Source organism: Gracilinanus agilis, chromosome 1 (assembly GCF_016433145.1).
Source record: "Gracilinanus agilis isolate LMUSP501 chromosome 1, AgileGrace, whole genome shotgun sequence".
Classification (NCBI taxonomy): domain Eukaryota; kingdom Metazoa; phylum Chordata; class Mammalia; order Didelphimorphia; family Didelphidae; genus Gracilinanus; species Gracilinanus agilis.
The window spans coordinates 287,643,167-287,656,513 of NC_058130.1; the positions used below are offsets into that span (position 1 = coordinate 287,643,167).

The 13,347-nt window shown below is 35.2% G+C and overlaps 1 protein-coding gene across 1 annotated transcript in view; it reads right to left on the reverse strand.

Moving 5' to 3' along the window:
- Positions 1-13,347, reverse strand: part of CAMK4 (calcium/calmodulin dependent protein kinase IV) — a 251,074-nt gene that overhangs the window by 150,562 nt on the left and 87,165 nt on the right. The window contains exon 3 of the mRNA XM_044657613.1: positions 1,890-1,952. Coding sequence (XP_044513548.1) covers positions 1,890-1,952 — 63 coding nt within the window. The remainder of the gene's footprint in view (positions 1-1,889; positions 1,953-13,347) is intronic.

The following is a 13,347-nucleotide window of genomic DNA, read 5'->3' on the forward strand; positions in this document are numbered from 1 at the left end:
AATTGGGAAAAAATCTTTATAACGAAAAACTCTGACAGGGGTCTAATTACTCAAATATACAAGGAGTTAAAGCAATTGTATAAAAAATCAAGCCATTCCCCAATTGAAAAATGGGCAAGAGACATGAATAGGCAATTTTCAGGTAAAGAAATCAAAAGTATCAATAAGCACATGAGAAAGTGTTCCAAATCCCTAATAATTAGAGAAATGCAAATCAAAACAACTCTGAGGTATCACCTCACACCTAGCAGATTGGCTAAAATGAAAGAAGGGGAGAGTAATGAGTGTTGGAGGGAATGTGGCAAAATTGGGACATTAATGCATTGCTGGTGGAGTTGTGAACTGATCCAACCATTCTGGATGGCAATTTGGAATCATGCTCAAAGGGCTATAAAAGAGTGCCTGCCCTTTGATCCAGCCATACCATTGCTGGGTTTGTACCCCAAAGAGATCTTAGATAAACAGACTTGTATGAAAATATTTATAGCTGAGCTTTTTGTGGTGGCAACAAACTGGAAAAGGAGAGAATGTCCTTCAATTGGGGAATGGCTGAACAAACTGTGGTATATGTGGGTGATGGAATACTATTGTGCTAAAAGGAATAATAAACTAGAGGAGTTCCAGGCGAACTGGAGAGACCTCCAGGAACTGATGCAGAGCGAAAGGAGCAGAGCCAGAAGAACATTGTACACAGAGACTGATATACTGTGGTAAAATCGAATGTAATGGGATTCTGTACCAGCAGCAATGCAATGACACAGGATAGTTCTGAGGAATTTATGGTAAAGAACACTACCCACATTCAGAGGAAGAACTGCAGGAGAGGAAACATATAAGAAAAGCAACTGCTTGAACGCATGGGTCAGGTTGGACATGATTGGGGATGTGGACTCGAAACTACCACACCAGTGCAACTACCAACAATTTGGAAATAGGTCTTGATCAAGGACACATGACAAAACCAGTGGAAATGTGCATTGGCCATAGGTGGGGGGAGTGCAGGGGGTGAAGGGGAAAGTAGGAGCATGAATCATGTAACATGTTAAAAATGATTATTAATAAATGTTTAAATTCAAAAAAAATTAAAAAGAAAAGAAATAGAATTCAAAAGTAATTTAATCTTATCCACTTGCTTTACAAATGAGAAAACTGAGGCTCAAATAGTTAAATGATATGTCTCAAATCACATGACTGGTAAGAAGCAATTCTGGAAATAGAACTCATGTTCTTTTATCCTTAGCCCAGTGTGCCTTCCATTTTATCACTCCAAAATGTGAGTGGATGTTTTTGGGTGGCCGTGTTTCAATTTTTTTGTCTGTGTTCCCAGTGTTTAACATTGCATTAACTGACTATTTGCTTTAACTATTCAGCATTCAATATAAAGTTAGAAATAATTTTTGAGGTATTTTGGAAATTAAAATGTTCAATATGAAGAAGACTAACTGAGATTTCTGATTACAAAAGATTAAGGACAGGTAAGGAGGATAAGAGTGTTTGTTCAGGGTTTCAGAATGTATGGAGCTAAAGAAATGAAGTGGCTCCTAGAAGAAGGGAAAAAAAAAAACACCCACTAAAGGCTCAATGATTAAAATGGTGACACACTATCCATTTCAGAAAACCAATTTTAAGTATGAAATTTGTGCTTAAAATGAATAAACAAGACTTTAAGTCATATATACCACCATGAGCCATATATACCACCACTAGAAGCCTGCTTCAGTTATTGATTTTTTTCAGTTATCAAGGTGGTCAAAAGAAAGAAAATAGCTAGATTTGGCCTTTTATAAGTACACTCAAGTGCCTACTCCAATAATAGAAGGTGAAGGACAAATCTATATCAAGGCTTTGGAAATAATTCAAGATTTATAAAAGAATTAAAAATTACTTACGATGTTTGGATGTGAAAGGCGAAGAAGGACTCCTATTTCAGTCCGAATTATTTTTTTGTCTACCTAAAAGACAAAATAAATATAAGTTAAAAGAAATGCCTGTCATAGAAACTTTTTACTGTATTAAAGGATCAATGTGGACCTCAGATAGCAGTATAAGCTGAAGTCCCCCAAATTCACTTCTAAACAACTATAAAAATACCCCAAAACAAATTCTGGGGTGGCAGAACTAACAGAAAGATGGGATGAAATAATTCTCTAAACTAAGACAATGTATAAAGTAAGCAAAAAAGATCCATCTCATTGGAGTAAAAAGGGAAGTACAATCCAGTACAGGCTCTGCATTCTGGCAAATCAGCAACAGGCCTTCTCATAACAAGCCAGACAGAATTCTACCAAGTCCCAGCTCATAGACCCCCACCAAGGCAGCTAGAGTGCCCCCAGGTCCCAAACCCAAAGCAGGCAAGCCATATCAGCACACTACAGAGGTGCACCACAAGCACCCTGGGAAAATAAGGAAATGGCAAACAAAATCTTGACCACAGAATATTACCATGGTGGCAGGAAATATAAAAACACAAATCCAAAAAAGGACAACAATGTCAAAACTACTACCTGAAAAGACTCCAAAGAAAATGGGAAATTATATCAGGTCCCAAAAAACCTCCTAGGGGAGCTAAAAAAAAGATTTTAAAAATCAAAAGAGAGGTAGAAGAAAAATTGGGAAAAGAGAATACAAGAAAATAATGAGGGAGGGGAGAGTCAATAGCTTGGTAAAGGGAACACAAAAAATGGGAAAATATATCCAAAAATTCACCTAAGAAAACAACTCCCTAAAAGGAGAATTTGACAAATGAAAATGGATGCATTAAATTCAATGAAGAAAACAGCTTCTTTAAAAAGTAGAATAGCCGCATGGAAAAAGAGACATAAAATTTCAGTGAAGACAACAACTACTTAAAATGTACAATTGGCCAAATTGAAAAGAAGTTACAAAAGTTCAATGAAGAGAATAATGCCCTAAAAATTAGAATTGGGCAATTGGAAGCTAATATCTCCTTGAGCCACAACAAAACAGTCCAATAAAATCAAAAGAATGAAAAATTGGAAGAAAATAAGAAATAAGTGATCTAGAAAATAGTTCCAGGAGACAGTCTAAAAAATTTTGGACTACCTGAAAGCCATGATAGAGAAAAAAGAAAAAAGTCTGGACAATATGTTTTTTTTAAATTATAAAGAAAAATTTCCCTGATATTCTTGGGTTGTGGAAAGACAAATTAAAAATTCATTAGAAATTAAATAATCTAATCCTAAATAATAAATGGGTCATAAAACAAATAGAAACAATAATTTCATTAAAGTGAATGATAGCAACGAGAAAACATATCAATCAAATTAATATAAATTAAGTGCAGTCAAAGTAGTAAAGTAAAAGAATTAGGGAGAAATTTATATCTCTCTCGCTTACATTGTAAAATAAAGAGCAGATCAATGAATTGGGCTAAATTGGGCTAAAAACCAAAAAAATAAAAATAAAATGGATGAATCTTTACAAAAATATAAATTATCCAGTTTAAGAGAAGAAGAAATATAATATTTAAATAACCCTGTCTCAGAGAAAGAAAGTGAAAAATCCATTAATGAAGTCTTTAAGAAAAATTCCCCATGATCAGATGAATCAGAAGTTAATTCAACCAAACATTAAGAGAACAATTAATTCCAATATTTTAGAAACTATTTGGAAAAACAAAGAAAGAGCCTTACCAAATTCCTTTTATGACATAAAAATGGTGCTGATTCCATAACCAAGAAGAACAAAAAAAAAATGAAAACTATAGACAAATTTCTCTAATGAATATTGATACAAAAGAACTAGGAAGGAGATTATAGCAATATATCACAAAGATTATACACTCTGACCAGGTGGAACTTATACCAATAATGCAGGGTGCTAGTTCAATAGTAGGAAACTATCAGTATAATTGAACATATAATTGAACATAATTGAACATTAATAATATTAATAACAAAAACAACAAAAATCATATGATTATCTCAACAGCTGCAGAAAAGGTTTTTGAAAAAATTTGACACCTATTTCCATTAAAAACACTAGAAAGGAAGATGGTGGCAGAGTAAGGAGCAGCTGCTCAATCTCTCGGAACCGAAGCATACAGGACTCCTCAAGGGGACATAAAAACAAATCCAGACAAACGAAGGGACCCCACAACAGGGTGCAGCATTGTAGGTACATGGAATCAGGGCATTTCCACGCTTTAAAGGGGTGAAACAACTCTCACTAAAACACAAGAGGAAGAAGCCCCTCCACCACCCCCACACCACGTACAGCCCAGAGGCCAACACAAGAGTGAAAGTAGGATTGAGGCACCCAGTAAATCACTGGCACCTCCAGGGCTTGTTCCTGAGAGCAGCAAGAACTAGGACCCCAAGGAGCTAAACAAAGCGCACGGATGTCCCTGAGCGCTGGCGCGGGTGAAGGCAGTGCCCTAGGTGCGGACAAAGATCTTGAGTGCAGGGACTTTCCCCAGCATCTGAGCGGGTGAAGGCAGTGAACTAGGTGCAGACAAAGATCTCGAGCACAGGCTTGGACCTCAAGTGGGGACCCGGAGCAGACTGGAACGAGGCTGTGGAAGCAGCACAATGAGACTGCTGAAGGAGCCTCGGGCAGAGGGGCAGATCAGGGACAACCAGGAGGCTTGACCCTGAGAACAAGGAGATCTGAGCCCTCCGGAACCCAGACAGCACAGACAGACCATGAGTGTGCAGACAAAGCTGAGAAGGGGCAGGGCTAACAATGGCAAGCCGAGAACCCCAGAAGAAAAAGATTATCAAGAAAAACTCTGGAACACTTAACAACTTTTACACAGAGAAAATCCAGAAAACAGAGGAGGACAAACAAGTATCCAAACCTTCCCAAAACAATGAAAACTGGTCACAAGATATGGAAGAGTTCAAAACTGAGATTTTGAAGAAGACGGAAGAGATCTGGCAAGAAAATAACAGTTTAAAAGGCAGAATTTTGCAATTGGAAAGTGAGGCTCAGAAATCAAATGAACTGTTAAGCAAATTGAACACCAGAAATGACCAGATTGAAAGGGAAAACCAGTCCCTAAAGGCTAGAATTGAACAATTAGAAGGCAATGATCTCTCAAGACAACAAGAACAAATAAAACAAAAGTCAAAAGACTGATGAGATAGAAGGAAACATGAAATATCTCAATGAAAAAGTGACAGACCAAGAAAACTGGTCTAGAAGAGACAATTTCAGAATCATTGGTCTTCCAGAAAAGGCAGAAATTAATAGAAACTTGGACTCCATACTTAAAGAAATTATTCAGCAAAATTGCCCTGAAGTTCTACAACAAGAGGGCAATATAGACATTGAAAGGATCCATAGATCACCCTCTACACTGGATACAAAAAAGTCATCACCTAGGAATATAATAGCCAAATTCAAGAGGTTTCAAGTAAAAGAAAAAATCTTACAAGAAGCCAGAAACAAACAATTCAAATATCAAGGAGTACCAATCAGGATCACACAGGATCTGGCAGCCTCCACACTAAAAGACCACAAGGCTTGGAATACAATATTCAGAAAGGCAAGAGAGCCTGGCCTTCAGCCACAGATCAGCTACCCATTGAAACTGACTATATATTTCCAGAGGAAAGTATGGGCATTCAACAAAATTGAAGATTTCCAAGTATTTGCACAAAAGAGACCAGGACTAAATGAAAAGTTTGATATCCAACCATAAAAATCAAGAGAAACATGAAAAGGTAAATAAGAAACAGAGGGGAAAGAAAGAAAACTCATAATTTTTTAAATTTGACTCTTTAAGGTCTTAAATAAGATCTAATTATCTGTATTCCTATGTGGAGAAATGCTATGTATAATTCTCTGTAGTGAACTCTATTCACTATTATAATATTCACTATTATAGCAACCAGAAGAATAATTCCTAGGGAGAGGACAGGATACTAAACAGTCTAAGATGACATGGGCGGTGGGAAAGAGGGGGGGAATAGTAGGGGACACCAAGAGAAATCTGAGTGAATAAGAAAAATAGGATATTCTATTAAACACAAAAAGGGCATGGGAAGGGGAGGGGATAAATAATATTATAAGAAGGAGAGGAAGAGAGCATTAAGAGGTAATATTTAAACCTTACTCTCAGTGTAATCAACCCAGAGAAGGAAGAGTAGCTATATTATCCATTGGGATAAAAAACTCTATTTAACCCTACTGAGAAAGTCAGAAGGGATAAACCAAAGGGAGCAGGGGAGTGGGGAGGTCATAAAAGGGAGGGAAGAAGAAGGGGGAGGGAATTCATTAGGCCTTTAAAAATAAAAAGAGGGTAATAACAAGGGGGGGGCAGAAAAGGAAGTTAATCAAGGGAGGGGATAAGGCTCAAAGCAAACCACTGGTTTAAAAGAAAATAGTGGAAGAAGAAGGAATGGGTCCAGGGGAGGATACAAAAATGTCAGTGAATGCACAACTGACAATTGTAACTCTGAATGTGAATGGGATGAACTTGCTCATAAAACGGAAGCAAATAGCAGAGTGGTTCAGAAACCAAAATCCTACCATATGTTGTCTACAAGAAACACATATGAGGCGGGTAGACATACACAAGTTTAAGGTTAAGGGCTTGAGCAAAACCTTTTGGGCATCAAATGAGAAAAAGAAGGCAGGAGTGGCTATTATGATTTCTGATAAAGCCAAAGTTAAAATAGATATGATTAAAAAAGACAGGGAAGGTCATTACATCCTGATTAAAGGCAGTATAAACAATGAGGAAATAACACTGCTCAATATATATGCACCAAGTGGTATAGCATTCAAATTCATAAAGGAGAAACTGGCAGAGCTCAAGAAGGAAATAGATAGTAAAACCATAATAGTGGGAGATCTAAATACTCCTCTTTCAGATCTAGATAAATCAAACTGAAAAATAAATAAGAAAGAGGTAAGAGAGGTGAATGAAGTCCTAGAAAAATTAGATTTAATTGATATGTGGAGAAAAATAAATAGGGACAAAAAGGAATACGCCTTCTTTTCAGCTGCACATGGAACATTCATAAAGATTGACCATGTAATAGGGCATAGAATCATTGCAAACAAATGCAAAAGAGCAGAAATAATAAATGTAACCTTCTCAGATCATAACGCAATAAAAATAATAATTAGTAAGGGCACCTGAACAGGAAAATCAAAAACTAATTGGAAATTAAACAATATGATTCCCCAAAACCAATTTGTCAAAGAAGGAATCATAGAAACAATCAACAATTTCATTGAGGAAAATGACAATGATGAGACATCCTACCAAACTCTGTGGGATGTGGCCAAGGCAGTACTCAGGGGGAAATTTATATCCCTGAGTGCATATATTAACAAATTAAGGAGGGCAGAGATCAATGAATTGGGCATACAACTCAAAAAATTAGAAAGCGAGCAAATTAAAAACCCCCAGATGAAAACTAAATTAGAATACTAAAAATTAAGGGGGAAATTAATAAAATCGAAAGTAAAAGAACTATTGAATTAATAAATAAGACTAGAAGCTGGTATTTTGAAAAACAGATAAAATAGACAAAGTACTGGTCAATCTAATAAGAAAAAGGAAAGAAGAAAACCAAATTGATAGTATCAAAGATGAAAAGGGAGACCTCACCTCTAATGAAGGGGAAATTAAGGCAATCATTAAAAACTATTTTGCCCAAATATATGGCAATAAATATAACAATTTAGGAGATATGGACGAATATTTACAAAAATATAAATTGCCTAGATTAATAGCAGAAGAAATAGAATACCTAAATAATCCCATATCAGAAATAGAAATTGAACAAGTCATCAAAAAACTCCCTAAGAAAAAATCACCAGGACGTGATGGATTCACAAGTGAATTCTATCAGACTTTCAAAGAGCAACTAATCCCAATACTATACAAATTATTTGATATGATAAGCAAAGAAGGAGTCCTACCAAATTCCTTTTATGACACAAATATGGTACTGATTCCAAAGCCAGGTAGACCAAAAACAGAGAAAGAAAACTATAGACCAATATCCCTAATGAATATAGATGCAAAAATCTTAAATAGAATATTAGCAAAGAGACTCCAACAAGTAATTAAGAAGATCATCCACCATGATCAGGTGGGATTTATACCAGGAATGCAAGGATGGTTCAACATTAGGAAAACCATCCACATAATTGACCATATCAACAGTCTAACAACCAAAAATCACATGATTATCTCAATAGATGCTGAAAAAGCCTTTGACAAAATACAGCATCCATTCCTATTGAAAACAATGAAAAGTATAGGAATAGAAGGACCTTTCCTAAAAATAATTAAAAGTATATACCTAAAACCATCAACAAGCATTATATGCAATGGGGATAAATTTTAGAAGCCTTCCCAATAAGATCAGGAGTGAAACAAGGATGCCCATTATCACCTCTATTATTCAACATAGTACTAGAAACACTAGCAGTAGCAATTAGAGAAGAAAAAGAAATTGAAGGTATCAAAATAGGAAAAGAGGAGACTAAGCTATCACTCTTTGCAGATGATATGATGGTCTACTTAAAAAATCCTAGAGAATCAACCAAGAAGCTGGTAGAAATAATCAACAACTTTAGCAAAGTTGCAGGATACAAAATAAATGCGCCTAAATCATCACCATTTCTATATATTTCCAACACATCACAGCAGCAAGAAGTAGAAAGAGAAACACCATTTAAAATCACCCTAGACAATATAAAACAATTGGGAATCTATCTACCAAAACAAACACAGCAATTATATGAAAACAACTACAAAACACTTTCCAAACAAATAAAACTGGATCTCAACAATTGGAAAGCCATTAATTGTTCATGGGTAGGACGAGCTAACATAATAAAAATGACCATCCTACCCAAATTAATATACCTATTTAGCGCCATACCTATCAAATTATCAAAAAACTTCTTCATTGAATTAGGAAAAACTATAACAAATTTCATTTGGAATAACAAAAGATCAAGAATATCAAGGGAAATAATGAAAAAAATGTGAAGGAAGGCGACCTAGCAGTACCAGATATTAAACTATACTATAAAGCAGCAGTCATTAAAACAATATGGTACTGGCTAAGAGACAGAAGGGAGGATCAGTGGAACAGACTTGGGGTAAATGACATCAGCAAGACAGTGTATGATAAACCCAAAGAGCCCAACTTTTGGGACATGAATCCACTCTTTGACAAAAACTGCTGGGAAATTTGGAAAACAATATGGGAGAGATCTCACACCCTACACCAAGATAAATTCAAAATGGGTGAATAACTTGAATATAAAGAGGGAAACTATAAATAAGTTAAGTGAACACAGAATAGTATACCTGTCAGTTCTCTGGGAAAGGAAAAATTTTAAAACCAAGCAAGAGTTAGAGAAAATTACAAAATGTAAATTAAATGGTTTTGATTATATTAAGCTAAAAACCTTTTGTACAAACAAAAACAATGTAGTCAAAATCAGAAGAGAAACAACAAATTGGGAAAAAATCTTTATAACGAAAAACTCTGACAGGGGTCTAATTACTCAAATATACAAGGAGTTAAAGCAATTGTATAAAAAATCAAGCCATTCCCCAATTGATAAATGGGCAAGAGACATGAATAGGTAATTTTCAGGTAAAGAAATCAAAAGTATCAATAAGCACATGAGAAAGTGTTCTAAATCTCTAATAATTAGAGAAATGCAAATCAAAACAACTCTGAGGTACCACCTCACACCTAGCAGACTGGCTAAAATGAAAGAAGGGGAGTGTAATGAATGCTTCAGGGGATGTGGCAAAATTGGGACATTAATGCATTGCTGGTGGAATTGTGAACTGATCCAACCATTCTGGCTGGCAATTTGGAATCATGCTCAAAGGGCTATAAAAGAATGCCTGCCCTTTGATCCCGCCATAGCATTGTTGGGTTTGTACCCCAAAGAGATCTTAGATAAACAGACTTGTATGAAAATATTCATAGCTGCGCTTTTTGTAGTGGCATAAAGCTCGAAAAGGAGAGAATGTCCTTCAATTGGGGAATGGCTGAACAAACTGTGGTATATGCGGGTGATGGAATACTATTGTGCTAAAAGGAATAATAAACTAGAGGAGTTCCAGGTGAACTGGAAAGACCTCCAGGAACTGATGCAGAGCAAAAGGAGCAGAGCCAGAAGAACATTGTACACAGAGACTGATATACTGTGGTAAAATCGAATGTAATGGGATTCTGTACCAGCAGCAATGCAATGACACAGGATACTTCTGAGGAATTTATGGTAAAGAACACTACCCATATTCAGAGGAAGAACTGCAGGAGAGGAATCATATATGAAAAACAAATGCTTGAACACATGGGCTGGGGAGGACATGATTGGGGATGTAGACTTGAAAATACCACACCAATGCAACTAACAACAATTTGGAAATAGGTCTTGAACAAGGACACATGATAAAACCAGTGGAAATGTGAGTTGGTCATGGGTGGGGGTAGTGCAGGGGTGGGGGGAAGGGTAAAGTAGGAGCATGAATCATGTAACCATGTTAAAAATGAATATTAATAAATGATTAAAAATTTAAAAAAAAAAACATAGAGAGCTTAGGAATAAATGGAGCTTTTTTTAAAAGGATTGGTAGTATCTATTTAAAATCATCAGTAAGCATTATCTGTAATGCAGATAAGCTAGAAGCCTTTCCAATAAGATTGGAGTGAAGAAGGATACTCCTATTATTCAATCTTGTATTAGAAATGCTAACTGCAGCAATACAAAGAAAAAAGAAATTAAAGAAATAAGAATAGGCAATGAGGAAACAAAATTACTCTTTGCAGATGATTTGATGATATACTAAGAGAATTCTAGAGAATCAACTAAAATACTAATTGACTTTAGCCATGTTGAAGAAAATATAATAAACCCACATGAATCATCAGCATTGCTATATATTAGTAGCAAAGTCAAGCAGCAAGAGATTTAAAATCATTATAAACAATTATAATAATATAATTATATAATTATAATTCCATTTAAAATAATTATAAACAACATAAAATACCTGGTTGAGAGGGGTTTACCTGCCAAGAGAAACCCAGGAACTGTATGAACACAATTACAAAACATTTTTCACACAAAGTCAGATCTAAATGTTTGGTAAAACATGAATTTCTGATGGGTTGGCTAAGCCAATATAATAAAAATGACAATTCTACCGGAATCAATTTACCTATTCAGTGCCATACCAATCAAACAACCCAAAAATTATTTCACAGAGCTAGGGAAAAAAAAAAACCAACACCTAAATATATCTAGAAAAACAAAAGGTCAGGGAAGCTAAGTGGATAGAGATCCAATCCTAGATATGGGAGGTCCAGGTTCAAACCTGGCCGTAGATATTTCTTGAAATCTTACAATATACTGTTTACAAGAAATACATTTGGTGGAGGGGGAGGGGGTAGACGCACACAGAATAAAGATAAGGAGATGGAGTAAGAAGCAAGGAAAGGAGGAAACTTAGGTCAAAGTTTAAACTGAGATCAAAGCTTCCTCCCCAGAAAAGAAATTCCCCCTCAATGTCATATAGAATGTTGTGTCTAATCTATCTTGAATTCCTCTGCTTCTAATTGCCTTGATAATTTATAGATGATCACTAGGATATGACTGAGTTTCCTTTGTCTATGCAAACATGATTTCCTAAGTAACATCACTTCAGATGCAATAACTTTTTACATATCCTGAACCTTAGGACTGATTTATTGATTGAAACTAAAGCCTATCATTAAGATTGATTTTCATCTGTTTTCATCTGGTTAAGGTATCAAGTTATTTTATCACTTACCTTAAGTGAGATGCAGTGATTTGCCTGAATCAATCAGTCCATCCTACCTTTATATTTTCAGTGAACAGATCACAATATAGGATCATAATAGAACTGAAAGAGATGTCAGGCATAATATAATAAAAAAAAATCTTTCATTTTAAAAATGAGAAAAATGGAGTTTATGGAGATTAATTGATTTGCCTATATCATACAGACGAATGCCAAAGGTAGAATTTGAAACCAGTTCTCATGACTCCAGTACTCATGCTCTTTCCACCATTCTAAACTCCTTTTCACTTTCTACTCCAGAGCCTACTTGAGGTCAGTATAGCATCTGTCCACTCTAGAAAGGACATATAGTTCTTCTCAGGGCAACAAATGACTGCATAAATTTGTCTTTTCTGTTTTCCTCTAAGGAAACTTCAAGGACATTCCAGTCTACATGGAAATGATATAGCAATGCAGAAATATTAGCTATATATGTGTGTATGAACCCAAAGAAACAGAGAGAAAGAAAGCTTTCCCAAACAAAAAACTCCTAAAAAAATTAGAATGGATCAAATTTAAGCCAATGACTCCATGAGACATTCAGAAATATTATAAGAGTGAAAATATCTTTAAAGGTTTAAGAAATTCTAAGGTATCTCAGAGGGGAAAAAAGCTAATCTGGAAAACAGATAAAGGCAAAAAAAAAAAAAAAAAAAGAATTACTAGATTACCTGAAAGCCATGACCAAAAAAAAAAAAAAAATGAGCTAGATATATTTCAAAACATTAAAAGAAAACTCCCCAGATGGAAAGCATAAAGAAGGAATGCTATGGCCACCTCCTGAAAGAAACCTCAAAAAGAAAATGCTCAAGAATATAATAGTCAAAATTCAGAGCTTCCAAGTCAAAAAAATAATAATAATAATACTGAAAGCAGCAGTATTCAAATACTAAGAAATCACATTCAGGATCACAAACAGTTGAGCAGCCAGTACAGTAAAGGAGTAGAGAACTAGCAACACGATATTCCAGAAAACAAAAGATAATATAAATATACAGCCAAAAATAACTTATTCAGCAAAACTGAATACAATCTCTAGGAGGGGAAACATAGATGTTTCATGAAACTTACAAGTATTCATTATGGAAGTAATAGAGCTATGAAGAAACTTTGAAGTCCAGATACATGGGTCCCTTAGATGACTCCCATCTATTTTCTGTTTCTGTCTCTTTCTATCTCTATCTCTCTGTTTCTTTCTCTTTTTAAGTGCTTATTTTTGAAGAAACTGTGTTGTTGTTTTCTTTGATTGGATTTATAATCCAACATTTAACTCAGCTCTCAACAAGTATCAGTTCCATAAAGAATATACAAATAAATCTGTCAAAATTCAAAACAAAAGAAATCAGAGAAGGTATTCAGATGAGAATATATATACCAAACAGTACACAAAGTAAATAAGCTCTGCCATTGGGAATGAAATAGTTGAACACAACTGAGAGAGGGTTCCCCTCCAACCAAGTAAGTGCCCTGAAAAAGTAAAAAAAGAAAAGAAGGAAAGAAGGAAAGGAAAGGAAAGGAAAGGAAAG